Source organism: Prionailurus bengalensis, chromosome A2, assembly GCF_016509475.1.
Source record: "Prionailurus bengalensis isolate Pbe53 chromosome A2, Fcat_Pben_1.1_paternal_pri, whole genome shotgun sequence".
Taxonomy (NCBI): domain Eukaryota; kingdom Metazoa; phylum Chordata; class Mammalia; order Carnivora; family Felidae; genus Prionailurus; species Prionailurus bengalensis.
The window spans coordinates 391,326-416,552 of record NC_057348.1 but is presented as its reverse complement, the minus strand read 5'-3'; the positions used below and the strand labels follow the sequence as shown (position 1 = coordinate 416,552).

The 25,227-nt window shown below is 65.9% G+C and overlaps 3 protein-coding genes and 1 non-coding gene across 7 annotated transcripts; 1 reads left to right on the top strand and 3 right to left on the bottom strand.

Moving 5' to 3' along the window:
• Nucleotides 1–863: 863 nt before the first annotated feature.
• LOC122488897 lies at nt 864–970 on the bottom strand. Its single transcript, XR_006298785.1, has one exon. It is a non-coding gene; the product is annotated as a U6 spliceosomal RNA (small nuclear RNA).
• Nucleotides 971–1,214: 244 nt separating this feature from the next.
• Nucleotides 1,215–13,261, top strand: MED16 (mediator complex subunit 16). 4 transcript variants are annotated; one of them, XM_043586000.1, is made up of 15 exons: nt 1,215–1,361; nt 2,624–2,808; nt 3,487–3,594; nt 3,887–4,056; nt 4,501–4,932; nt 5,366–5,471; nt 7,452–7,607; nt 8,264–8,475; nt 9,156–9,362; nt 9,559–9,769; nt 9,971–10,104; nt 10,381–10,573; nt 10,968–11,181; nt 11,985–12,068; nt 12,606–13,261. In XM_043586000.1, exons 2-15 carry the CDS (start codon nt 2,676–2,678, stop codon nt 12,730–12,732), a joined length of 2,487 nt encoding a protein of 828 aa, XP_043441935.1. In that variant the 5' UTR covers nt 1,215–1,361; nt 2,624–2,675; the 3' UTR covers nt 12,733–13,261. The 4 variants fall into 4 exon arrangements, with proteins under 4 accessions (XP_043441935.1, XP_043441934.1, XP_043441936.1 ...); XM_043586001.1 differs by lacking the exon at nt 1,215–1,361 and adding an exon at nt 1,553–1,597; XM_043586002.1 differs by lacking the exon at nt 1,215–1,361 and adding an exon at nt 1,640–1,662.
• Nucleotides 13,262–16,608: 3,347 nt separating this feature from the next.
• On the bottom strand, nt 16,609–18,860 carry CFD (complement factor D). The gene is made up of 5 exons (XM_043586005.1): nt 18,537–18,860; nt 17,739–17,895; nt 17,512–17,656; nt 17,159–17,416; nt 16,609–16,825 (listed from the first exon to the last, which is right to left on the bottom strand). The coding sequence occupies exons 1-5, from the start codon at nt 18,592–18,594 to the stop codon at nt 16,664–16,666; spliced, it is 780 nt and encodes a 259-aa protein (XP_043441940.1). The 5' UTR covers nt 18,595–18,860; the 3' UTR covers nt 16,609–16,663.
• A 1,590-nt stretch (nt 18,861–20,450) lies between these two features.
• Nucleotides 20,451–23,383, bottom strand: LOC122486349 (neutrophil elastase-like). The gene is made up of 5 exons (XM_043585790.1): nt 23,261–23,383; nt 22,743–22,899; nt 21,860–22,001; nt 20,835–21,065; nt 20,451–20,712 (listed from the first exon to the last, which is right to left on the bottom strand). The coding sequence occupies exons 1-5, from the start codon at nt 23,325–23,327 to the stop codon at nt 20,512–20,514; spliced, it is 798 nt and encodes a 265-aa protein (XP_043441725.1). The 5' UTR covers nt 23,328–23,383; the 3' UTR covers nt 20,451–20,511.
• Between the last annotated feature and the right edge of the window lie 1,844 nt (nt 23,384–25,227).

The window sequence follows — 25,227 nt, the reverse complement described above, 5'->3', positions numbered from 1 at the left end:
GTGTCCTGCAGGATGAACCCAGCGGGGGGTTCAGACGCTGAGGGAAGTGTCTCGCTGGTGCCATCACATTGGGGGCCCCTGCTGCCCACGAGGCTCCTCACTGCTGACATTGACCCTGGTCTCCCGGCTGGGGGTGCTGGTGGGGCTCCACACTGGGAAGCTCCTTCCCCGCCACGCTATCCTGGCCGGAAGGCGTTACTGCGTGCCCCCCACACAGAGGACTGGGGGCTGGGAACCACCTCCCTGAGGACAGAAGATCTATGTTAATTATCGAGGATGCCGCAGGGACATTTGTCTCTTCTCCCCCAGGCGTTCACTTATGCAACCATTTGGGACACATGAAGATTTACTTTCTAGTTCGATGGGCCATCCGGTATTATTTATCCTGGTCACGGTCCAGCTTTGGCCCTCGCAGCCTTGGGTCTCTCTGAGGCACCCCCATCGTTGTGGGGTTTTTATACATGAGCCCCGGGATGCTCCAGCTAGGCCTGTGTGTTTCTGCACGGAGCCTGGTTCCTTCTCTCGGGCCAGGTCTGGGCGCTTGGGTGTGCGGGGGCCCGTTTAACAGTCATCCTAAGAGTTTTAAGGGCAGACACTAAATCACGGAAGTCCACGTGGCTGGCACGGACGCCGGAGCCCCGGGGTCCCAGAGGGTGCAGGCACTTGCGCGAGGACCCTTTTCCCCTGCCCGCGGGGTGCCCCGGCCCGAAGCCTCCTGCCCTCCCCTGCAGCCCCCCGAAGCCTCCTGCCCTCCCCTGCAGCCCGCGGGAGGACCTGAAAATCGGGGAAGGGCCTCCAAAGGGAGAGTCGCTTCACCTGTGGAGCCTCAGTTTTCCCGCTCGGGAGAGTCCAGAATAGAGCAGCAAAATATGGAACGCTTCACGAATTTGCGTGTCATCCTTGCGCAGGGGCCATGCTAATCTTCTCTGTATCGTTCCAATTTTAGTATATGTGCTGCCGAAGCGAGCACAGACCAAGGGCCCAGCCGAAGGATATTTATAGTGCCCAAAGAAAATGTCTTTACACAAAGGGTGAATTCTTTTAAAAGGAGTCAGCGATCCATCTTTCTCCTAGATTCCTACAACATATAGTGCGATCAAATGCGATCACTCACTGAAACTGAAAAAGTGGTTCATTGTTCCACCAAATATAACTCGGGTGGCTGCTGGGACGCTGTAAAGTCCCATATGCAAATATCCCGGAAGAGGGGCGGAGTCGCCGCCGTCCCAGAAGCCTCTGGGAAGCGGCCGCGCTGCGCGGGCGACTCGTTGGTCCCGGGGAAGATGGCGGCGCCGGAACCGGGGAGCTAGAGAGACTCGGGGCCGCGGCCGCCTGCTCGGCTTGGCGCCTGGGCCGGCCTGGTGAGCGCGGGGCTGCGGGGCCCGCAGGGGACAGCCAGCGTCCTCTCGGCGCCCGCGGCCGGGCAGGGTGGGAACGCAGCCCGGAGGAGGCGGGGACCCGCGGGCCCGGGGCGGGGCCTGCGGGGTCAGAGGGCGCCGGGCGCGCGGCTGGCGGGGGTCGCTGGGCGGGGTCTGGGGGTTGTGGCAGAAACTTGCGTGGAGCCGGGGACTAACTGGGGGTCTGGTCCGGGCTGGGGGTGAGGCTCGAGGATAATGGGGGATTTGGCGGTGGGACCAGGAGGGCCCCGTGAACACCTGGCAGGTGAAGGGTTTGGGGTCCCTGGGGTGGAGTCTGAGAGCTTAGGCCGGGCTCGGGGGCTCAAGGGGTAAACTGGGAGGGGATTCTGGAAAGGAAAGATTGTAGGGGATGGGGTCTGGGGCTTTGAGGGCAGAATTTAAAGACTTGCGGGGGGCTTGTGGGAGGGGCCTTGGTGTCCCTGGTCTGGGCTCGAAGACGTAGCGGGACCTGGGGGTCGTGACTCAGAGAAAGGGAGCTGATGGCACTTCTGTGAAAGGAGTAACCTGTAATCGGTGCCTGCGCGTAGAGCATTGTCATTGTTGGGCTCAGCAAGTCCCGCCTCGGGCACGACTTTCTGCCTCCGCTGGATGGGGTCTCCTAGCTCTTCCCCCAGGATGGACCCAGGCCCGACCTCTGCATGCGCTTCCCACTGCCTTTATTGCTGCCTACGAGGACCAGTGCACTCCCCTCCGCCCCACCCCTGGTGGTGCACTCCAGCCCGCCCGAGGGGTCCTGCGCAAATGTAAATAGTTCATCGCCCTCCCCGGGCTCCCCCCCCACCCCACTAGGGTGAAGGCCTCCAGCGTCCCCACCACCCACCCTCATCACCTCTGGCCCCCTTCCCCTTCACTCATCTGCTCTAGCTGCCTGGGCTGCTTGGCCACTCCTTGAACACCCCAGGCTCGGTCCAGCCTCTGGGCCTTTGCGTTTGCTGTCCCCTCCACCTTCCCCCAGATATCGTGTGTCTTGCTCCCTCACACCTCTGCTTTGATGTTGTCTCCCTGATGAGACCTCCCCGTCCCCCTGTTTAAAATTCAGCTTCAATCACACAGCACATGAGACCCAAGGGCAGGGAATCGTAGAGAATCGGTTGGGTTCCTTTCATTCCCTGTGGGAACCGGGTGTCCAGTGTGGAGCTCGGCATCCTGCAGGCACTCAGTGAATGTCACTGATGAGCCAGTCTCCGCCGCCCCCCCCCCCCCAGCCCCAGGAGCTGGTGACTGTCCTCGGGGTGTGACCTGTGGCCTGTGGGCACAATGGATCTGGCTTACGTCTGCGAGTGGGAGAGATGGCCCAAGAGTACCCACTGTCCGTCGGTGCCTCTGGCCTGTGCCTGGTCCTGCCGTAACCTCATTGCCTTCACCACCGACCTTCGAAATGACGACCAGGGTGTGTGCCTCCTTGACCCCAGCCCCGCTCCTGTGTGTCCCTGTGGGGGAACTTTGGGTCTCCAGGCCTGCCTGGGAGCTGCCCCTCACCCATGTGGGCCCTATCAGGGTTTTCTCATCCATAACGGGGTAATGAGGACGCCAGGCTCGCAGGTGTGCAGAGGCCAGATGCTGTGCTCCCCACACCTGGTGCTGGAATCGCCCCCGAGGGATGAAATGGGGCAAGGGGAGCGGGGTCCACTAAGGCTTCCAGACCGTCCATGTTACTATCTTGCATTTGAAAACGTCTAAGGTACTTAGTTGGGGGCTGTTTTCCCTTTACTGTCTGGGTAATATGTATTAGGAAAAAAATAGAAAAGCAGAGAAATTTAAAGGGGAAGAGACCGTGGAGAGATGCCCATCATTAGCCTTTGGGGATCATTTTCTCCCTGTTCTATTTTGTGTCTCTTGTAAAAACACCGTGACGCTAGTGGCCAGGTTCAGGCCTGCTTCGGTTTCCAAGGGAACACAGAAGCCTCTTCCTCCATAGCACCTGTGTGGAGGCTGTCTGTGTGGTCAGCAGCAGATGCCCCTGACTCCCCCGTGGGTGGCATGGTCGCTGGATTCATCCTTGACCCCTCCCGGGGTTGTCGTAGCTTCCTGGTTGTTACCGCTGCTGTGCTGTGTGCTGTCCCCGCAGACCTCACCCGCATGATCCACATCCTGGATACGGAACACCCCTGGGATGTGCACTCCGTCAACTCAGAGCACAGCGAGGCCATCACCTGCCTGGAGTGGGACCAGTCAGGTGAGGCCCGGCCTGGGCATGGGTGGTTCTACATGACTGAGGGGGATAGCGCTGCTCTCCCTCCATCCTGAATCTCAGGGTAACACACTCTGTCTCTTCCCGGTCACGTCCCCAGAGTTCACAGCTGGGACTCGAACCCTCAATCTGTTACAATTGTCACGTCCCCGCGAACACACCTTATGCCACTCCCCTGCTCAGCCTCCACCAGCTTGCCCCTCCCAGGCCCTGAACGCACTGGAATCGCTGCCCCTGTGCACCCTGAGGGTTTGCAGTGTGGGTTTGTGGTCCACAGGCTCCCGGCTCCTGTCGGCTGATGCTGACGGGCAGATCAAGTGCTGGAGCATGGCCGACCACCTGGCCAACAGCTGGGAGAGCTCTGTGGGCAGCTTGGTGGAGGGGGACCCCATCGTGGCGCTGTCCTGGCTGCACAATGGGGTGAAGCTGGCATTGCACGTGGAAAAGGTGGGTGTTCACCCGAGCAGGCCGATGCCATTGCAGTAGGTGAGACCGTGCACCCTGCCTGTCCCCCCGCCATCTGGCTCCTCCTCTCCCGCCACCAGCACCCTTTGGTTTTTGTAGTCCCGGCCCAACTCGCCCGATTCATGCCTTCGATCAGGCTGTCAGCACCTGTGTTTTCTGTGAGCCCCCATTTAACTGATGGCTGCTGTCCTTAATGAACCTTCCATTCAGCTGGTGGCTGGTATCCTCAGTGAACCGTTCATTTAACTGACAGCTGTTCTCAGAATCCAGTGCACCCCGGAATTCCTCTTTCTACACCCCAAGAGGGGGTTGTCAGGTCACAAAGGGCAGACCCCTACAGTCTGGGCAGGCCATCTGTTGCTGACGTCCTCAGCTGGGTCCAGCATCGGCAGTAAGCAGACCCCGTGCTCCCTTCTCCCCCCACAGTCCGGCGCCTCCAGCTTCGGCGAGAAGTTCTCCCGCGTCAAATTCTCGCCGTCCCTCACGCTGTTCGGCGGCAAGCCGATGGAGGGCTGGATCGCAGTGACGGTCAGCGGCCTGGTCACCGTGTCCCTGCTCAAGCCCAGCGGGCAGGTGCTGACGTCAACGGAGAGTCTGTGCCGGCTGCGCGGCCGCGTGGCCCTGGCGGACATCGCCTTCACGGGCGGCGGCAACATCGTGGTGGCCACCGCGGACGGCAGCAGCGCCTCCCCCGTGCAGTTCTACAAGGTGTGCGTGAGCGTGGTCAGCGAGAAGTGCCGCATCGACACCGAGATCCTGCCCTCGCTGTTCATGCGCTGCACCACCGACCTCAACCGCAAGGACAAGTTCCCCGCCATCACCCACCTCAAGTTCCTGGCCCGCGACATGTCAGAGCAGGTGAGTCCTGCCCCGGGCCCGCTCCCCTCGCCGCACGCTCCTCCCCGCGAGTTCTGGGGTCCGGGGTCGGACGTGGGGCTAACACCCCCGCCCCGGGGGCCCCAGGGAGCCCTGTGTCCCCCTCTTCTGGCTTCCCGAGGCGCCCCATCCTGGGCTCGCGGCCCCTCCTCATCAACACGGCCAGCAGCGTGGGGTCCGCCCGGCTCTCTGCCTCTGGCCCTTTGCCCCACCCTCGTGGGGACCTCGTGAGGACGCTGGGCCCCACAGCCTGCGGGTCCCGGGACCAGGACGGGGACGTCTCTGGGGCAGTTGTCCAGCGGTCACCCCGGGTTCCAGTGTAAGGCCCCGGCTTCGTGAAGCTTCCCCCTTGCTCTCCCCTGGGGGAAATCTGCCATTCCGGCTCCACACTCCGGACCAGCGGCCGCCTCCGCAGGTGCTCCTGTGTGCGTCCAGCCAGACGAGCAGCATCGTGGAATGTTGGTCTCTGCGGAAGGAGGGGCTTCCCGTGAACAACGTCTTCCAGCAGATCTCGCCTGTGGGTGAGTCTCCCCGTTCCCGGGGCAGCGTGAGGGAGCTGCTCCGAGCAGCCAGGCCGTGTCAGCCTGCCCCACCCTCTTCACCCCTGCCGATGCAGCCTCTTCGCTCCTGTCCCAGACAGCCACCTGACCCGGGGCTCAGAGAGGCGAGGTCCTACCCGGTCGTCATCCCACAGGCGGGTCGCCTGACTGCCTCCCTCTCACACCTCCTGCGGGGAGCATGTGCCTGCTTGAGGGAGCTGTGGTGCAAAGGTCCTGGGGCATGAGGCAGGAGCTAGAGCGGGCTGAGCAAAGGGGAGCAAGCAGGCGGTGCGGCAGGGCTGGGGGTACACACAGTCCCCTGGGCCACAGAGGGCACCTAATCCTAAAAACAGAACCCTCCAGAAACCCTGGTTTACGGTGAGGAAACAGACCCAGAGGGGGTGACGGAGTTTCCCCAGGACGTACCCAATGGCTCACCTCCCCCTCCCCTGTCCCTGCACTCAATGTGGAGCCCCCGGTGGCTCCAGATGGTGCCAGCCTCCCTGAAGACCGTGCCCGCTCCCCGACAGAGCTCGGGACGTGCTGGCCCAGCCTTTAATGACTGCGAAGTCGGAAAAGCCACTTGATTTTCACCGCCGGAGCTCAGAGGGGATGAAGGCCCCCCGGGGCCCACAAATAGCATTTGCAGCTGATGAGAGCAGGGCTCTCCGCTGATTAGCGCTAATGGACCCTGGAGCGGTTGGCTGCTCGGGAGGGTGCTAAGCGGGAACCACGAATGAAGCCATGTCAAGAGGCCCCGCAGCTCCTGCCCCCCACGGGGGCCACGGGGTGGTTACAGAAGCTGCCCGCTGCGGGGGCCCAGTGGTTAGCATGAAGCACCTTCCCCGGACCCCGCGTCCTGAGTGAGCTCGTAGCTGGCGGCCGGCATGACCGCGTGTGGCGGGCAGGGCCACACAGGTCTGCACGGTCCCTATGCCCCAGTGCAGTGGGTGACCAGCCCCAGGGCCAGCCTGGCCACAGCCATCGCGTAGCGTTTGTGCAGTGCTCGGTGTGACCACTGGCCCGCGGGTGCTGTCCGGACGTCATCCTTGTTAGATGCGAAATTACACTCTGGCCTCAGGCAGTCTCAGTGCTCCCTGGGCCTCAGTTTCCCCTGGGGGGCTCGGGTCTGCGGCAGGTTTATGAGCTGTGACAAGCCGTTCAGAGCCGAGCTCTCGAGACAGGTGGGCGGCTGGGAGACGCTGTTTGACGGTTGGTTGTGCCGTGTAACAACCAGCTCAACTTGGCTCACAGCCGTGGCCCCGCGCGGCTTGGGGGGGGGGGGGGCCGCCTCCGCTGCTCCTACCTGGTTTGTGTGCCTGCCGTCACCTTCCGGCAGCATGGGCCGTGCTGATCGCCCCCCATGGCCACGTGTCCCTGCAGGCTTGCCCGGGCACGTCCCGGCAGATCCACCCTGTGTCTCCTCTTGCGTCATGTTGGCCCGCGCCCTCTAGCCACGCCGGGACTCCCGGAAACCACTCTGCCTGTTGCTGGGGGGTGTGGGTGCAGGGGGCGCGGATCTGTGGCCCCTTGACCGTCCAGCTCAAGCCTTAGCAGGCGGGCCGAGCTGGGCTCCGCCCGGGACCTGTCCTGTCACGAGAAAACGCACCGCGAGCTGGCTGTGTCGCCAGGGCTTGTGGTGGCCGGGAGTGGGGTGCACCCCGCTGCTCTGCTCCAGCTTCAGCCAGGGTCACGGCGGCCTCCCTCCCACTGCCTGTGGCCTCCTGGTCGGGCGAGGGCCCAGGGCAGGACTGGTGGTCCACGTGTGTCACGTGCCTGCCGTGGACCGTTCCGCTGCCTGGGCTATGGAGTGCTTTGAGGGACGGAGCGGGGCCGGGTCCCCAGCGCAGGGCCGGAGACGGGGGTGCTGGGGCGGCCGTGCCTGGCGTCCCCGGCGGGGGTCCGCCGTGTGGCATTTCTCATTCTGTTGTTGTTTTCCCGTTCCCCCGGCCCCCTTTTCAGTTGGTGACAAACAGCCCATGATTCTCAAGTGGCGGATCCTGTCGGCCACCAACGACCTGGACCGCGTGTCTGCCGTGGCGCTGCCTAAGCTGCCCATCTCGCTCACCAACACTGACCTGAAGGTGGCCAGCGACACCCAGTTCTACCCCGGCCTCGGTACAGCTGGCGCGAGCCCCTGGGGGCGGTGGGCTCTGAGCCCGGGGCTCAAGTCTTAGGGCCGTGGGGCCCGCCCCTGTCCGCCAGGCGGCCCCGCTTCCGGGATCCCACACACTCCCAGGCCGTGAGACTGGCTGACGGAACACTGCGTGCATAAAGGGCTGTTAGTGACCGATAAGGAAGAGGTTAGGAACTTGGGGCGGACTTTTTAGGTAGGCAGCGCTCTGTTATGGCGCCTCAGGTGTCGGTCCTGGGCTCAGTTGCAGGTGTCCCTGACCTCAAGTGAGTCAGGACTCAACGTGAGCCCTAACCCTGCCGCCCACTGGTCGTGGGGGTTAGGCCTCCCCACCCCCCATCCTCCCCTCAAGGCCCCTGTGTGCTCCTGGGCCCCGGGGCCTTTGCATTCACCATCCCTTCCCACCGTCTCCCTGGAAGGGACCCATTTGCTCCCGTCAGCCACACCTTGGGGAGGAGGTGGGGCGTAGCCTGAACCTGGGGCTGTTGGCAAAGGATGCGGGGAAAGCGGCTGGCTGTGGGGGACGGCTGGTGGGCTGTGGGTGGCCTGGGGCCACGCCTCTCCCCTGGGCGGCCCCTTCCCACCGTGGGGAGCTGGGCGGGCCCCCAGGCGGCTGAGCCGCCTGTGCTCTGGCCTGTAGGGCTGGCCCTGGCCTTTCACGACGGCAGCGTCCACATCGTGCACCGGCTGTCGCTGCAGAGCATGGCCGTCTTCTACAGTTCTGCGGCCCCGCGCTCCGCGGACGAGCCGGCCATCAAGCGCCCGCGGACCACCGGCCCCGCCGTCCACTTCAAGGCCATGCAGCTCTCCTGGACGTCTCTGGCCCTGGTCGGCATCGACAACCACGGGAAGGTAAGCTTCAGAGCTGCCTCCCTGCTGCTCGCGGGCCCGAGGCCGTCGCCTCTGAGGTCTAATCAAAGCTCCGGCGTGGTCTGTGGCGCCTAGTAGGTGCTCAGCAGGAGCCGTTGGGGTGGTTGCTGTTCACGTAGGATTTCTGGAATCAAGTGCGCTGAAGCGTGTAAGCGTAAGCGTAGCGGGTGCTCAGCGGGTGTCCTTGTTCCCGGAGGGACTTGGCCTCGGCCGGGTGGAAGGGGGCCTGGAGGAAGGGGCGAGCTGTGTGCGCTCACCCTGTGGCCGTGCCCGCCCATCCCCCCGCCTCCCGTGCTGACCGGGAAACCGGCTTCTGCATTCACGTTGCGACTCCTGACTCCTGGAGCGAATCCCTTGCTCGTTTGCTCCGCCCTTGGGGTCTCCAGGAGACGGCCCGGCCTGGCGTGAGGCTTTCCGCTTCCGGAGAACAGGGTCTGTGTCTCTGCGGAGACCCCCGCGGCCCTCGAGTGGGTCCGCGCCGGCCACGCAGCCTGGTGACAGGCCGGTCCCCGAGAAGCCCCGTGCGGGTGTGGTGGGGCCTCGGAGGTGCCGCCCGCAGCGCAGACACAGCGCGTGCGGCCTCCCCACCCCCTGGCAGGCGGGACGGCCCGGGGAGGGGGTGCGGGGTCCCGCAGCGCTCCCCACCCCGCCCTCCCCTGCAGCTGAGCATGCTCCGCATCTCGCCCTCCATGGGCCACGCGCTGGACGTGAGCCTGGCCCTGCGGCACTTGCTCTTCCTGCTGGAGTACTGCATGGTGACCGGCTACGACTGGTGGGACACCCTCCTGCACGTGCAGCCCGCCATGGTGCAGAGCCTGGTGGAGAGGCTGCACGAGGAGTACACGCGCCAGAACGCGGCCCTGCAGCAGGTGGGGGGCCTCTTTGGAGGCGGGGGGGGGGGGGGGGGGGGGGAGGGCGCGCCCCTCGCCCCGCCCCTCGCCCCGCCCCTCGCACTTGCCGCCCTGCCCCGCCCCTCGCACTGCACTTGCCTCCCCGCCCCGCGGGGGAGGGCGCCCCTTCCGGGGCCCCTCGGGGGCCGCCCGCTCACGCCACCTGCCCGCCCAGGTCCTGTCCACCCGGATCCTGGCCATGAAGGCCTCGCTGTGCAAGCTGTCGCCCTGCACGGTGGCCCGCGTGTGCGACTACCACGCCAAGCTCTTCCTCGTGGCCGTCAGCTCCACGCTCAAGTCCCTCCTGCGCCCACACTTCCTCAACACGCCCGACAAGAGCCCCGGCGACCGGCTGACCGAGGTCTGCGCCAAGATCACGGACGCCGGTGGGTGCCGCCCCGGCCCTCACCGGGCTCGCCCCAGGGGAGCATCGGCCGGGCCAGGCCTGGAGGGGGGGTGCGGGGCCGGAGAGGAGCCGCTCTGACCCAGGGCCCGGCTCTCGCAGTGGGTGCTGCCGGGCGTCGGCGCGGCCCCCGGGTGCGTGCACCGTGAGGCCGGGGGGCGCCTGACCTCCCGTCTCCTCCCAGACATCGACAAGGTCATGATCAACCTCAAGACGGAAGAGTTCGTCCTGGACATGAACACGCTGCAGGCGCTCCAGCAGCTGCTGCAGTGGGTGGGCGACTTCGTGCTCTACTTGCTGGCCAGTCTGCCCAACCAGGTGCGGCCCCTCCCCCCAGCCCGCCTCCATGGTCCCGGCTGCGGCTGCGTCCCCGCCCCCGCACGCATTACCTGCCGGGGGGACCGCTTCCCCTCCCCTGCTGGCACTGCGTGGCGTCCGGGAGCCGGAGCCGTCCGTTGCGCGTCAGAAAAGAGGGGGGCCCGGTGCCCGGGGCTCCCCCAGCCTGTGCGAGGGAAGCCGGCCCATCTCCCCGCACACCGGGGTCCTAGGATGCTGCCCGCGCTTAGGCCTGTGGCCCGGGTGCCTCCCCCACAGGGCTCCCCGCTGCGGCCGGGACACAGCTTCCTGAGGGACGGCACCTCGCTGGGCATGCTGCGGGAGCTGATGGTCGTCATCCGGATCTGGGGCCTGCTAAAGCCCAGCTGCTTGCCCGTGTACACGGCCACCTCAGACACCCAAGACAGCATGTCCCTGCTCTTCCGCCTGCTCACCAAGCTCTGGATCTGCTGTAAGACGCCAGCCCTCGGCTCTCGTCCCCCCATCAAAATACAAGTCCTGGCTGAGACGCCCCACTCCCCAAGTACAGGCTCCCCCAGCTTAAACGGTCGTGGTCCCCAGCGCCCAGCACAGGTGCTCGCTAAACGTCTGCGCCCGTTTGCTTGTCTTGTGTCACCGGGTCACGTGTTTGCGGCAGGCCCTGTTCTCGGAAGGACACCCAGCGCTCCCTGTGTACTTGTTAAACGAATAAGTGGGTCCTGACGCTCGGGAGGTCAGGGTAGAGCTGGGACCCGAGCCCGGGACCGCTGCTCCGAGCTCCAAGGAGGCCTCGGTGCCCCGCCCCCGGCAGGCGGCGCTCGGGCAGGGCCGCCCAGCGCGACGTCCCCACGGTCCCCTCCCCGCAGGCCGTGACGAGGGCCCCACGAGTGAGCCGGACGAGGCGCTCGTCGACGAGTGCTGCCTGCTGCCCAGCCAGCTGCTCATTCCCAGCCTGGACTGGCTGCCCGTCAGCGACGGCCTCGTCAGCCGCCTGCAGCCCAAGCAGCCTCTGCGCCTGCAGTTCGGCAAGGCCCCCGCCCTGCCTGCCTGCGCCGCCGTGCAGCCCGACGGCCTCAGCAGGTGTGTGCCCGGCTCCACCTCGCCCCCTGCGCGTGCGCCCTGCTGGTGCCGCCTTCGGGGCTCGGCCTGAACGCCGTCCCCGAGAGACGGCCCGCTCGGTCCCCGACTCCCCCGCCGCCTTTCTCCGTCTTTGCGCTCGGCCGTGTCCTGCCCTCCGTCTGGCGCGTCACCCCTGCGTGGAGTGCCGTGTGCTTGACCTTGAGGACCCGGGCTGCGGCCTCTGCCCCCGTAAGGGGGCAGTCACCCTAGCGTAGACTCCCGTGTGAGCCCTCGCTGCTCAGCAGCACCACGGGGCAGGGGTTTGTCCCCACTCTTCAGGCGAGAAAGGTGCGGTCACTGACCCCAGGTCGCACAAGGTGCTTCCCCGTTTTGGACGCTCACGTGGTGAAGAGAGACTCGCGAATCCTCCGCGAGGTCCATTACTTCGGGTGGAAATTTCAGAAATCGCAGATGAGCCAAAGGAGGAAAGTCAGCACCCGGGGGCCCCCTTTGGGTGTGATGCTTCGGGCATTGGGCCCGCCCCCTTCTGGCAGCTTCCTTCTTGTGTTGCCGTGGGAGGGACCGCCTGACTCATTTGGGTTTGGGTTTCGGGAAAAACTTTAAGAGAAGAGGAGGTCGATCACAATGAGATTTAAAATGCGTTGTTTTGGAAACATTCAAACGCAGTTCTCGGCTCCTCCCCGCGGGTTCTCGGTGGCTTCCAGAGCTTTCCGGCGCCGTTGAGTGTGCGGGCAGAGGGCACGCGTCAGAGATGACCCGCGTCTGGTGTGTGCGTGCCTCACGTGTCCCCTCTCGTCCGCCAGGGCGCCGGGCCAGCCCAAGATCGACCACCTGCGAAGGCTGCACCTGGGAGCCTACCCCACGGAGGAGTGCAAGGCCTGTACCCGGTGAGCGCCCGCCGCGCGGACCCGCCCTCGGCCCTGCCCCGGGGCCAGTGGCTTCCCGCCACGAGCCTGTCTCCCTGCCTGTGAACACGGGTCGTGGGAGCGCCTCCCGGCGAGGGCCGCGGCCGCCTTGGGGGGTCCTGAGCACCCTCTCCTGGGGCATCGGTGGCGAGCTGTGCCTGCAGCCCGAGCCTGCCCCGGGGGAGCTCTCCGTCACCCGGCGGTGCGGAAACGAAGGCCGGGTGCTTTGCGGACGCAGCCCCACTTGCCGCCACACAACCCCGGGACCGGGAGCAGGTTCTGGCGCTCAGGGTCACGCTGCCGGGGAGCGGCCAGGCCGGGACTCGAAAACCCCACACCCGTGGCCACTCACGGGGCTGAGCCGGGACGCAGAGGTGTGGCGGAGCCAGCTCGGTGTCGGGCGGCCCCGGGAACGGCGCTCTGGCGGTGGGGGTGCAGCACGTGCAGAGGTCCAGCGGCAGGGCGGAGGGCAGACCCCCCCCCCCGCCCCACGCCTCACCCTGCCGGCTCTGCCCCCAGGTGTGGCTGCGTCACCATGCTCAGGTCACCCAATAAGACTACGGCCGTCAAGCAGTGGGAACAGCGCTGGATCAAGAACTGCCTGTGCGGGGGGCTCTGGCGGCGGGTGCCCCTCAGCTACCCCTGACTGGGGGGCCCCTAGGCCCTCTCGGCGACAGAACGTTCCACACACCCCCGGCCTTCGTCGGGTACATCAAGAAACGGGCATCCTGGAAGCACGGGCTTCCGGGCTTTACCGGCCAAGGTCGTGTCCCGTCAACGGACGGGGCAAGGGTGGACGCGGCCTGAAGCCGCGAGTTGGTGCCTGTCGGCCCAGCCGGGACTGCTTTCTGTCCCTCGGAGCCTAGCGGTGGTCCCAGGAGGAGGGCCGGCCCCCTGTCCACGTGCCCCAGGCAGCCACCGAGACAGACCTGTGGGTCTCACGGCCTCACGTGCTGCCCTCCCTGGACGCCCAGCGGCCCCTCCGGAGGCCCCAGGTCCTGGCTCGGAGGGTCCAGGGTGGCCCGGGGTCTCTGTTCTTTACAACGTGCCCCGTGAACTTGTCCAGTGTCTGGGTGGGTACTGCCCATGACACCTGCCTCAGTGTCCTCCCTGTTCCCGCCCGTGCGTCCGCATGGTTCTGACATCAGCAGGCCCAATAAACGTCCTGCCAGGTCGCAGGTGTCCTGTCCCTGCCAAGGGTGCTCTCCTCTCCTGGGCTCCTGTGCCCGGTGACTCTCTTGCTCTGTCAGCATTTATCGAGCACCCAGTGTATGCCAGTCACCGGGGTCCCTGCATGGGGCAGCAGGCCGGGCACCTGTGGGCGATGGGCAGGTCGCTTTCTCTCCTTTTTCCCTGCCTCCCTCTAGCCTCCCCGCTGCAGGCCCTGAGCTGCTCCCGCCCCTGGGCTTCTGGGAGCTCAGGTCTGGTCCCCAGGGGGTCCCGCCTTCTGCCAATGAGCACTTTCCCAATCACATCCAGCTTATGTCCTGCTCCCCAGGCCTCCGGACGCGGCCCCCTGCCTGTGGAGTGCTAATGGCTTCTCTGGTTTTCTTGCTGGAAGGTGCAGGGAGGCTGGGGCGGGTGGATGCCCCGCGGGGGTCAGACCCTGCACCTGTGCTTGTGGGGCTCGCCGGGCAGTGGGGGCTCAGAGCCCCTTACTGAGGCCCGGGCCGTGTTGCCCCGGAGGGCCTCTTGTCTGAGCCGTGGGCCTTGATGGTGGGCACGTGGTGGGGGCGGACAAGGGCAGGGAGCCGGCCCTTGGCTGGGCCTCTGCCAGCCGCCTCACCTCCCACCCTGCTGGTCACCACTGCCTGGTGCCCCTTTAGTGACACGGGGACCCCGAGGGCAGCCCCCCCCCAGTTGAGTGGTCACTGCTGACTGAGCCATCCGTGAGCCGGTGGAGGGGAGGCTCTGTGTAAATTGCTCATCTAACTGAGGTGTAGGCGGAGAGCAGGGGAGAGGCCTCTCCTCCGTGGGGATCTGCTTCGGGGGCCCTTTCCCCCTGACCGTGCCCACACCACTGCTGTGCCGTCTGCGCGGCTGAGGTGGGGGTGGCCTGTCGTGGCGTCCCTGCACCCCTCTCGGGCCCCCACGCCGTGCTGCCCACGTCCCTCACGAGGCCTCCAGCCACCCCGCCAGTGCTGTTAGCCGTCTGCGTTGGGACAAAGGGCCCGTTGTCCTGCACCCCTGTTTCACCCGCTCCAGGTTAACTTGTGGTTTTAGGACACGGACACGACTCACCCCCACGGGTGACACGTGGGGTCCGCGGCCCCCCCCCCCTCGGGTCTGGGTGGGCTCACGCCTGCGTCCAGCCCTGCGCAGAAGTGGTGCATGTGACCCCCGAGCGGTTGGAAGTGGCCTTGCTCCCGCCCCCCACCCCCACCCGGAGCCTGTGCCTCCCTGCCGTGAGCACGCCGCCCCGCTGTGCCGTCCGCTTCCGGACCCGCAGAAGCTGAGCACGGTGACCCGGGGGTGGCTCTCTGTCCCCAGGTTTGGGGTGGACGAGAACAGCCCGCGAACCGGGATGAGCACGGTCGCGTGGGTGCGCCCGGCCGTCCCGGTGGCCAGTCCCCCGTGGGCCCTGCCGAGCCCCAGATGAGCTCGCCAGGCAGGTTAGGTCAGCAAGGTCCCGCGTTCCCGTCCTGTGCCCGCCAGGGGTTACCATGACACCCGTGTGTCCCCACAGCGCCTGCCTCTGGGGTCAACAGCAAGGCCCTGTTCTAGTTAGTACGTGAACATGGCTCAGTCTGGCCGGCTGGGTGTGCGGCCAGCCTCGTCAGAGCGGAGGCCCTGTGTCAGAGGTGGCCACCGGGACCACGTTCGGAAGATGTGTGTGCTGCTGTGGGCTTAGTGCCCACCGAGCTCATGGCCCTCCTCCCCACACTGTTCACCGGAACCTTCTGTGGCTCCCACACTGACCACGGGAGGGGGGTGAAGATGCCCCGGGAGATGTCACACCGGCCAGCCCCTAGTCAGACGCGAACCACCACTCCTACCCCCTGCCCTGGGCCCACCGGGGCCCTGACCTCCAGAAACAAGCGGGAAAGCAGGACCGGGGCGGCCTTTGGCTTCTTATTCTCGGGCCGTGCCCCCTGGACACCCAGGTCGTTCCTGCGCCTGCCCGGGGCTCGGGGTCATCCCGCTGCCCCTGACGGGCCGACCACACTCACTGGCACCTGAGAACCCGCCCGTCCGGGGAAGCTGCTGGAAGGTACCCTCCAGGGTGAGCGGGCTGCGGTTTCCCTCGTGGCTGCAGAAGCCACAATGGCTCCCGCCAGGCCCTCGCCCGAACTGTGCCTCCAGCCCGGAAACCCGCCCCCTTCCTGTGGGGCAGGCCCACCGGCCCCCAGCCCTTCCCCAGGCCCTGCTCTGACCCTCCAGGTGCCAGGTCGTCAGCGGGGCAGCTGCATTTGAGTTTCAAACGAACAACAAATACTGTTTCAGTACAAGGCCGTCCCACATACCACGGGACACTCTCATCATGCAAAAGTAGTTGTTGTTTTTCTGAAATTCCCGTTTAACCGGACGTGTTTTTATTTGCTGAATCTAGTCATCGTAGCCACACCCACACTTTCCCCCCAAACTGGATCATCTCAAAGCCACTCCCTGACATCACTTCATCCAGGAAATACCTATTGAATGAATGAGTCTCCCGGGTCTGGATGGCCAGCAATTGTCTCCCCCCCCCCCTTATTTAAATGTGTCCAGTTTCTTAAATTACACGGGAGATTCCTGAGCCTCGTGTCCATCATCAGAAGGGCTGAGTGAGTTACATCCTGTGTAATGGGATATTTGAGTTACTATGAGCAGGTCTTAGTGACCATGGTGCCCAGCCCAGGACCGTGCACACAGCAGGTGCTCCATAAATGCTTTTGTAGGCATGAGCATATGACTCCAAGGTAAACACTCTGTGGTGGAAAAGCAAAACTTGGCCACCGGTTCCAACCCCCCCGATTCACAATCCCCAGGGGTGGGCACATGACTTCACCTCTCAGATCCTCAGTCTTCTTTTCAACAAAAGGGAAGTCGTGAGCCCCCTTTGTGAGCCACGCTTACCACCTGAGCCCCAGCAGGTGTGGGTCTCGACGGCCCCTCATCCAGGTGGGAGAAAGCACCGGGCCTCGGGGCCTGGGTAAACTGGACCCTTTACCAGAAAGGGTAAACTGAGACCCAGGAGGGCAGGGAGTTCCTCAGACCCCCAGTGTGACTGCTCTAGGACAGGCATCAGCCTTCCTCATTCTGGGAGCCCCCAAGCCCCCGGAAGTGACTATGAACGCCGGGGCTGTGATCCTGGGTTCGAATCCAGGCTTTGCCCAGGAGCTTCCCCCGACCTGAGCCTCCGTTTCCCGATGCGGGACGGGGGTCACAGAACAGAGTGACTCGAGAGGGTCTGTGAAGCTGAAGCTCCCCCCAGAGCAGGGTCTCGCCCGCAGGGCGGCTTCCCCGCCACCTCCCGGGACCGCGGGTGGAGGAGCACGGGCGCCCCCGCGCGGCCGCGCGTGCTCAGGACGGGCAGGAAGCGTGCAGGAGAGGATGCTTTATTGCGCGAACCCGGTCGGCCGCCCCTCGGGGCCTCGTCAAGCGGCCGCCCCCTCGGCCATCACGCCGTCGATCCAGGCCACGTAGCTCGCCAGGCGCGTGTAGATGCCGGGCTTCTTGCGGTTGCCGCACACGCGCGAGCCCGACGTGACCACGGCCTCGGCCACGCCCCCGCACACCAGCGGGCCCCCGGAGTCGCCCTGCGGGGACAGGACGGCGGGCCGGGCCGTGAGCGCTGCAACCGCGCCTGCAGGGACCCCCGCCCGCGCACCTTGCAGGTGTCCCAGCGGTTAATCTCCCCGCACCCCAACCCCCGCACCCCCCCCCTTGCAGGTGTCCCAGCGGTTGCTCCCCCCGCACCCCCCGCCCGCCCCCCCACCTTGCAGGTGTCCCGGCGGTTGCTCCCCCCGCACCCCCCGCCCGCCCCCCCACCTTGCAGGTGTCCCGGCGGTTGCACCCCCCGCCCGCCCCCCCACCTTGCAGGTGTCCCGGCGGTTGCTCCCCCCGCACCCCCCGCCCGCCCCCCCCCCCACCTTGCAGGTGTCCCGGCGGTTGCTCTCCCCGCACATCATGCTCTGGGTAATGGTGCCGTCGTGGTACGTGCGCTGGTTGCAGGTGGCGCGGTCGAGGACCCGCAGTTGCAAGTGCTGCAGGCGGTCCGGCCGGCGGCCCGCGTGGGTGATCACGCCCCAGCCGGCCACGTCGCAGAGCGTACCGGCCGCCACGTCGCGGTCCAAGCGCTGCCAGGCCAGGGGCTGCACGGCGGGGCCCAGCTCAGCCTTCTCGGACAGCTACGGGAAGGGGCGGGAGCGGGGGGTCAGGGCGGGAGCGGGGGGGCAGCGGGGGTCGCGTGCAGCAGGTGGGACTGAGGCTGGGCTCGGCAGACCTGCAGCAGGAGGAGGTCGTGGTCGATCGTGTCGGGCCGGCTGTCTGGGTGGGGCACTGCGCGCAGCACGTCGTACAGGCGCTTGGAGGGCTCGGGCTGCGACAGGGAGTGTGCGCCCAGGAGCACCTGCAGCTTCCCGTCGGCCCTGGGCGTGGGGGGGTCCACATGAGAGCCGCGTCCCCCCTCCCTAGCCCCCCCCCAGCCCCCCGCTGGCTCCGGACACTCACAAGTCCTCCACGCAGTGCGCCGCGCTCAGCACCCACCGCTCGGACACCAGGAAGCCGCCGCACACGTGCTTGCCGTTGACCTGCACCGACGCCATGTAGGGCCGCGCGTGGGACTCGGCCTCGCGGCCGCCCAGGATTCGCCCACGGGGCTGCGCCGCTGGGGGAGCGAGGGCAGGTGTGTGCTTCAGGGGGCGGGCCTCCCTGCCCCACCCGGCCCTCGGGCAGCCCAGGCCTGGAGTCCAGTCCGGTGGGGGGGAGGGGGGCAGGCCTGGAGTCCAGTCTGGTGGGGGGGGGGCCCAGGCCTGGAGTCCAGTCCGGTGGGGGGGGCCCAGGCCTGGAGTCCAGTCTGGTGGGGGGAGGCAGGCCTGGAGTCCAGTCCGGTGGGGGGGGGCCCAGGCCTGGAGTCCGGTGGGGGGGGGCAGGCCTGGAGTCCAGTCCGGTGGGGGGGGGCCCAGGCCTGGAGTCCGGTCGGAGGGGGGGGGCAGGCCTGGAGTCCAGTCCGGGCCCACTGGGAGCAGGGGATTCTGGGGCAAATTCGCTAAGTGTGGCTGACCAGACCCAGCAGTCCCGGCCGTTTGCACCGACAACTTGACCCTCACTGGAGGCTGAGCTTGGACTCTGAGAGCTCAGGCTTCATATTCGAAGTTTGGGGAAAATCCTTCCTTTTCAGAGCTTTCCATTCACCTGCTGGAGCCGGGGACACTCCTGCTTGATGGCGGGGGGGGGGGGGGGCGGCTGACCGCCCTCCAGACGGGTGGCTCCCAGCTGTCCCCGGTAGGCCCAGGCCCTGTCACTCACCACACACGGCTGCGCCCAGGAGGACCAGCGTCACCAGGTGCACCAGGCAGGCGGTCATGCTGCTGCTGTGGCCTGAGCGGGGACTCAGGCTGGGGCCCCCAGGCACTGACACTTGTAGGAGCGGGCAAGGGGGCGGGGCTCCCAAGGCTCGCTCTGCTGCGTGGCCACCGTCCAGCAGGGCAAAGGGGAGCCTGCCTGTTCCGTGCCCACCCTCCACGGGAGCCCCGCACCGAGAGGACAGGCGGCTGGAGGGGACTCCTGCCTCTGTGTCAGGTCCAGGGCTGGTCCCCGTGGGGGCCGCAGACCCTCAGGCGGACCCACTCTCAGCCCCCCAGCCCAGGCTCCCCAGAGTGACCTTCCCACCCCCAACGTTTTGCAACAGCAGCTGGAGGCCACAGTTTGTAAACAACCAACTTCCTCCGTTTTTCTGCCCCTCCCTTCTTTCTCTTCCTCCTCCAACTAAGAGAGGAGGTCGGTGGGGGTGGGAAGGTCACCTGACAGCCTTGTCCCTGTTGGCTCTGGGGCCCAACACCCCAACAAATGGAATGTTAGAAAGGGGGTGTGTCAGATACAAATGACAGAAAAAACAAGTTGAACTGGGTGGGGTCTTCAACACGGAAATTTAAATGGAAAGTTCAGGGACTACTTTCAGGTGTAGCTTGATCCAGGTGCCTGCCCCCTATCAGGTGTCTCTGTCTCTAGTTCGTCCTTTCCTCCTTGGTGATTTTTCTCCTCAGCGGGCTCCCCTGTTGTGGGCCCAGGGGCCCCAGACTCAGCCCAGTGGCTCAGTGGGCCCCTCCCCCAATTCCCCATCACTCCAGCCAGCTTCTCAAGGCTGCCTCTGGTTAGCTGAGCTTTGATCACATGGCCCTTCCCAAGCCAATCACTGCGAGCAAGGGTTGGCAGGTTTTGATGAGCAGAATGGGTTGCGTGACCCTTTATAAGGTCAGGATGATGGATCAATGTCTCATGAACCCATGGAGGGGGGCAGTGCTGGGAACACAACAAGGGCGGGTCGGGCCTTGGACATCCCCAGTGGGCACATGGCACAGTATCTTTCCATCTACCGCTTTCCTCTTTGCTGTGGACTGTTTCAGGCACAGAGAATAGAAAAAATGTAGCCAGTGTGATTTGTTAGATCCTAACGTGTTTCCTTATTGAAATCAGAAACTGGAAACAAAAGCCCATTAGGCTATGGAGTCCAGGTTATGTAAGAGTTGGAAACTGCAACAAAATTTGGAACTCTTCAATAAATAACCCTGAACACTCCCCACCCGGGCCTCGAACGAACCAACGGCCGCCAGCGTGCAGGGCTGGGTTGGAAGAGTGACTGACCGGCTGACCACCGGCCAGTGCTTGGGCGGAGCTGTGGGAGGGGAGCACCCCAAGGCAGAGGGAGCCCCAGAGGCCAGAACCGTGCGGCAGGGCCCAGGCCGTTGACCTCCAGTGGGGGGGCGGGCAGGGTTCGTGAGGCCGAGGCCGGTGTGGGACCCGAACCCCTCCCCTCACTCCTTCCTGCAGGGAAGCCGAGGCTCGGGGAAAGACAGTCGGGTGCCCAACGTAGCTGGGACTCAAACCGAGGCTGCCTGCCGAGCACAGCTTCACGCCTGTCTGTACCTCGACTTCTTTGCCTGTAAAATGGGGCAGAGCTAGGACTCGCCTCAAGGGCCGGAGAGAGGGCCGGATGAGTGAACGGTGGCAGAGACTTGGACCGGTCCCTGTGCCGCGTGAGCAGTGACTCAATCCGGTGACGCTGGGAACCCGGGTGGCAGCTGGCATCCTTTGTGGAGGGTGGGGAAGGTCTTCTTACCCCAGGGCCCCGAACTTCCTGCCGTTTGGAGGCGACACGCCCACGAGACACACTTTCCGGACCACTCTGGGGCCCCCGTGTACAACCAAGAAACACACGCATTCTTACGAAAACCAAGAGGCTTTTATTGTCACCGTGGGCAGGGCCGAGCCAGCGGCGCCCTTTCTAGAGGGTCCTGCTCGCAGGGTCCCTGGGATGCACCGAGGGGCGGTCGTCCTGGCGACGGATGATGGAGTCGATCCAGTTGGCGAACTGTGCCACCGGAGCGAAGGCGTCTGGGTAGAAGCCGGAGCCACAGCTTCCACGGATGAAGGAGTCGATGCCCTGAATCAGCCCGTTGCAGACCAGGGGCCCCCCCGAGTCCCCCTGCGGACACAGACAGGGTCGGAAGGCTGGCCTTCCAGGGCTCTGGCCGCGGCCCGGGGGGGAGCGGGGGGGGGGCACCCAGGGGGGGACCGGGGTGGGGACCGGGGGACCCGGGTACGTACAAAGCAGATGCCGGCCTGCCGGCGTGGCACCAGCGTGCACACGTTGGAACGGGGGCACAGGGTGGTCACCACGGTCACGTTGAGCTCCTGCAGGATGTTGGGCGGTGGCTGGGTTGTGCCCAGCTGGCCCCAGCCCATGGCCAGGCACTGCACCCCACTGCCCACACCTTGATTCTGGGCAGGCAGCCTGGCCACCCGCACGTTGCTGTTGATGGTGGCTGACCCATTGAGCTGTGGTGGGTGGAACAGAGTGTCACAGGGGGTGGTGGGCCATGACCTTCCCCTCCCCGGGCCTCAGTTTCCCCATCTGTCTAGTGGGAGCAGCCGCAGTGGTTCGGAGCATCTCTGGACATGTCTTTGTGTAAATATTTAAAAAAAAATAATGTTTATTTATTTTTGAGACAGAGAGAGACAGAGCACGAGCAGGGGAAGGGCAGAGAGAGAGGGAGACACAGAATCCGAAGCAGCTCCAGGCCCTGAGCTGTCAGCACAGAGCTGACGCGGGGCTCGAACCCACGAACTGTGAGATCACGACCTGAGCTGAAGTCGGACGCTCAACCGACTGAGCCCCTCAGGCGCCCCCGGCCTTGTCTGTATGCAGTGGGTAACCAATAAAACACTGGGCAACAGCGGCGACACTTCCCTTGTTCTAGAACATTCCCAGAGAATAACCCTTAAGTTTGCAAGCAGTGGGGAAGGGAGTCTCCCGCCGGCTGAATGTGGGGAATGTCACCCCATGTCACAAAGACAGGAGCGGTCCCCGTGCCCGGCCACACGGATAATAAGTCTGCCCACGGACAGCGGCTCACAGCCTTCTGCACCCTGTGCCCTCAGCAGCCCGCCAGGTGGGATTGGTTTCTCCACGTCACGGGGTGGGGGCTGAGGCACAGAGAGGCGACCTACCCAGCTAGAGCGGGGGTTTGACGCAGGCCTCCCGTTCTGGGCCCCCCGGTCTTCCTGCCTCTGCATCCTCCCCAAGCCTCCTGCCCCCTGGGTGTCCCCTCCCCACCAAGCCGGCCTTGCACCTGGAGAATCACGATGTCATTCAGCAGCCTCTGGGGGTCGAAGCCGTTTTCAAAGACCCGCTGGATGGTGAACATTTGCCTGGTGGGCTCTCGCCGCCGCAGGTCATGTGCCCCCAGCACCGCCACCACCGACCGGAAGTTCCTGCAGCAAGGAAGAGGCAGGAGGCGATTTGAGGCGGCCCTGGTGGTTGGGAGCGCGGAGAGACCCTGAGCTCAGCTGTGACCCCCACCCAGGAGGGCCTGGCCTGCCCCCCCCAGCCCAGGAGGGCCCGGCCTGTCCCCCCAGCCCAGGAGGGCCCGGCCTGACCACCCCCACCCCCAGCCCAGGAGGCCCCAGCCTGCCCCCTACCCAGCTCAGGAGGGCCCAGCCTGACCACTTACCCCCAGCCCAGGAGGGCCCGGCCTGCCCCCCGCCAGCCCAGGAGGGCCCAGCCTGCCCCCCATCCAGCTCAGGAGGGCCCACCCTGACCACTTACCCCCAGCCCAGGAGGGCCCGGCCTGCCCCCCCGCCAGCCCAGGAGGGCCCGGCCTGCCCCCTGCCAGCCCAGGAGGGCCCGGCCTGAACCCCCCCCAGACCAGGAGGGCCCGGCCTGTCCCCCCCAGCCCAGGAGGGCCCAGCCTGCCCCCCATCCAGCTCAGGAGGGCCCACCCTGACCACTTACCCCCAGCCCAGGAGGGCCCGGCCTGACCCCACCCAGCCCAAGAGGGCCCAGCTTGCGCCCCCCAGCCCAGGAAGGCCCGGCCTGACCCCCCCAGCCCAGGAGGGCCCGGCCTGGCAGGTGCTCTAATGCGGCCCCGCCCCTGGGAGGTCTCACTTCCTTCCCGTTAGATACATGCGGCAACAGGGCTGTGAGAAAGGGAGGCGTGAGCTGGGGTGACTCACAGGCCGTCCACGCAGTGGGCAGCCGACATGACGAAGTTCGGGGCGATGAGTGTGCCACCACAGAAGTGGCCTCCACGCAGCTGCAGAGACACCATGAAGGGCCACGCGTGGGGCCGGGCTGGGCGGCCGCCCACGATCTCCGAGGCCAGCGCAGGGCCTGAGGACACATGGGGGGAGGGTGGTGAGTACCATGCAGGAGCCCCGGCCCGCGGCCGATGCATCCAGATGAAGAAACTGAGGCACGGGGAGGGGGGGGTGCCTGCCACCACCCTACCACCCCGCCAGAGCATAGCTCTTTAGACATAGTGGCTTCGGGGTCCCCAGAGGGTTCGCACCCCAGCTCTGGGCTCCCGTGCCGGCCTCACCACCCACAGCCTCACTGTCCTGCTCTGGAAACAGGCCTGCTCGTCACGGCGGTCCCCTTCCCACGAGGATGAGGGGCCACGAGGGCCCGGGACAAGCGGAGAGGCCAAGATGCCTGGGGACAGACAGACGGACAGACACGTGGCCGCACTCACCACCCAGCAGCATGGCCAGCAGCACGGGGGCGAGGGCAGGGCCGGCGGATCTGCGGCTTGGGGTCATGGTCGGGCTGGGGCTCTGGCGTCTCTGGCCCCTGTGCCCACCTGCCCCTCTTATAGCCCCCACCCCCGGAGGCCGTTGCCCTGGCCCCACGGTGGGGCCAGGTGTCCCCACTTCCTCTCCCCCGCCCAGGGTTGGGGGGGTGCAAGGGGACGGGGTTGGCTCCGGCAGGGTCACTGGATGAGTCCCACGGCCAGGACCACACAATTAAATGGGAAGGTCAGATACGCAATGTCTTTCAGTAGAAGCGTATCCCCAGTTCCACACAGGACACCCCCCCCCCCCCCCGCGCCACGAAGTTAGTCCTCGCTTCCCCGACACTCACATTGACCTGGGCGTGCTGTGTTTTTACTGAATCTGCTGGCTGGGGCCCCCGTGTGCCTCAGTTTACCCCGGGCACTATCATAGTGTCAACAATGCTGCACGGTCTGTGTCCTGACGTTCCGCAGGGACGGAAGACTGAGGCAGGGCGGGGGCTTCCCCCACGGGCTCCTGCCCACACGGGGGATCCGGGGTCCACACCCAGCCCCCAGGGCTCACAGCAGCAGGACGGCCGTGTGCGGCCCGTCCCCTCTGGCTATCGCTCACAGGAACTCACTGTCACAGGGTCAGCATCTGGAGTCCGGCACAAGTCCTGGGAAGGGGCTCCCACCCCCAGCCCCCCTGAGCTTCCCTGAAGCCCCCCCCCCCCCCACCGCCGAGCCTGGCCTGGCCAGTGCCCTGGCCCCAGCTGGGCCTGACCTCCAGTTAGCCGGAGTGCTCTGCCCGGGGGCAGCCGAGGGTCCCCAGGGCCCAGCCCCCTCCCCCGTGACCCCTGTTTCACTTCCCGCCTCCCCCAGGATGCTCCAACGGCCGCTGTCGCAATAGGCAACGTCCTCGGGGCTCGGGGCTCGGGCAGGGTGCGGGGAGGGAGCCAACGGATCCGCTGTGGGAATGGGCGGGCCGGGGCCCCAGGGGCGCCCAGAGCCAGCGCCTCGGCTGGGGCCCAGTTGGTCCCCGGGCTCCCTCAGCCTGTGGCCACAGGCGAGCCAACCCCACGGCCCCCAGCGATGAGGGTGACGGCCCTGCCCTCCGGAGCCCTGCACACAGCGGGTGCTCGGCCCCTGCCCTTTCTCCCTGCCTTGGCCTGAGGCACCTCGACCCTCCTGTCCCCGTGGCAGGGTCCCCCCCACCCACAGAGCACTTAGTAAGCCCGCGCTTGCAGTCTGGGGATGGGGGAGGAGGACGTGGCTCTGGCAGGGAGAGCAGATTTAACCAAAGCTGCCTCTATCGAGCACCACCTGTGTACTAGGTTCATCCGTGTCGTGGTGGTTACGTGTTGACTCTGGGCTCGTTCCCTAGTGTGGCCACTTGCCCACTGCACCAGCCCCGGCCACCGACTCGACCCCTCCCCGCCTCCGTGTCCTCGCCCATCGGATGGAGGTCTGAACACTAGGCTCCATCTGACGCCGGACGCAGGGATTAAATGAAGGTTTGCAGAGTCCGCAGCTGAGAAAGTGCCGTCCTTGAGGGCCTGTTAGCCATTAACCGCCATCAGGAGGGCAGGGTGCTGCTGGCCTGGAGGGCTGCAGGCTGGGAAGCTTCTAATTCGAGATCACAGGGGTGGTGACCGGGTGCGGTGCCCGCACGACAGGCACTGGGTTCACGAGGCGGCCCCTGTATTGTTCCTGTGGTTTTGTGGCTGCCTGAATCTGCACCACCCCGGCCAAGCTCTGGCAAATCCACCCGAAGCCCCGGTCCTTGCCTCCCCGCCGGGCTCTCGTCTTTGCCTTGTGCAGACCGATCCTGGCCAGCTTCACACGCCTGAGCCCATGGGAAACACCGGGGGCCGCGTTTTCTGGGTCTTTCTGTTCCCAGCAATGAGCTCAGTCGACATCCCCTCCAACAAGCCTCGTTCACCCCC

What these genes read in the sequence shown, in the direction of transcription:
- MED16 (XM_043585999.1), top strand. Translation starts at nt 2,676, where the DNA reads ATGGATCTGGCTTACGTCTGCGAGTGGGAGAGATGGCCCAAGAGTACC. An exon ending in CCAGTTCTACCCCGGCCTCG is followed by an intron (nt 7,608 to 8,263) that starts GTACAGCTGGCG and finishes TCTGGCCTGTAG; the next exon opens with GGCTGGCCCTGGCCTTTCAC. An exon ending in GAGTGCAAGGCCTGTACCCG is followed by an intron (nt 12,069 to 12,605) that starts GTGAGCGCCCGC and finishes CTCTGCCCCCAG; the next exon opens with GTGTGGCTGCGTCACCATGC.
- CFD (XM_043586005.1), bottom strand. Translation starts at nt 18,594, where the DNA reads ATGACCGCCTGCCTGGTGCACCTGGTGACGCTGGTCCTCCTGGGCGCA. An exon ending in GCGCACTGCGTGGAGGACTT is followed by an intron (nt 17,657 to 17,738) that starts GTGAGTGTCCGG and finishes CCCCACGCCCAG; the next exon opens with GGCCGACGGGAAGCTGCAGG. An exon ending in ACCGCCGGGACACCTGCAAG is followed by an intron (nt 16,826 to 17,158) that starts GTGGGGGGGGGG and finishes CTGTCCCCGCAG; the next exon opens with GGCGACTCCGGGGGCCCGCT.
- LOC122486349 (XM_043585790.1), bottom strand. Translation starts at nt 23,327, where the DNA reads ATGACCCCAAGCCGCAGATCCGCCGGCCCTGCCCTCGCCCCCGTGCTG. An exon ending in GCTGGCCATGCTGCTGGGTG is followed by an intron (nt 22,900 to 23,260) that starts GTGAGTGCGGCC and finishes ATGTGTCCTCAG; the next exon opens with GCCCTGCGCTGGCCTCGGAG. An exon ending in GGCAGGCCGGCATCTGCTTT is followed by an intron (nt 20,713 to 20,834) that starts GTACGTACCCGG and finishes CTGTGTCCGCAG; the next exon opens with GGGGACTCGGGGGGGCCCCT.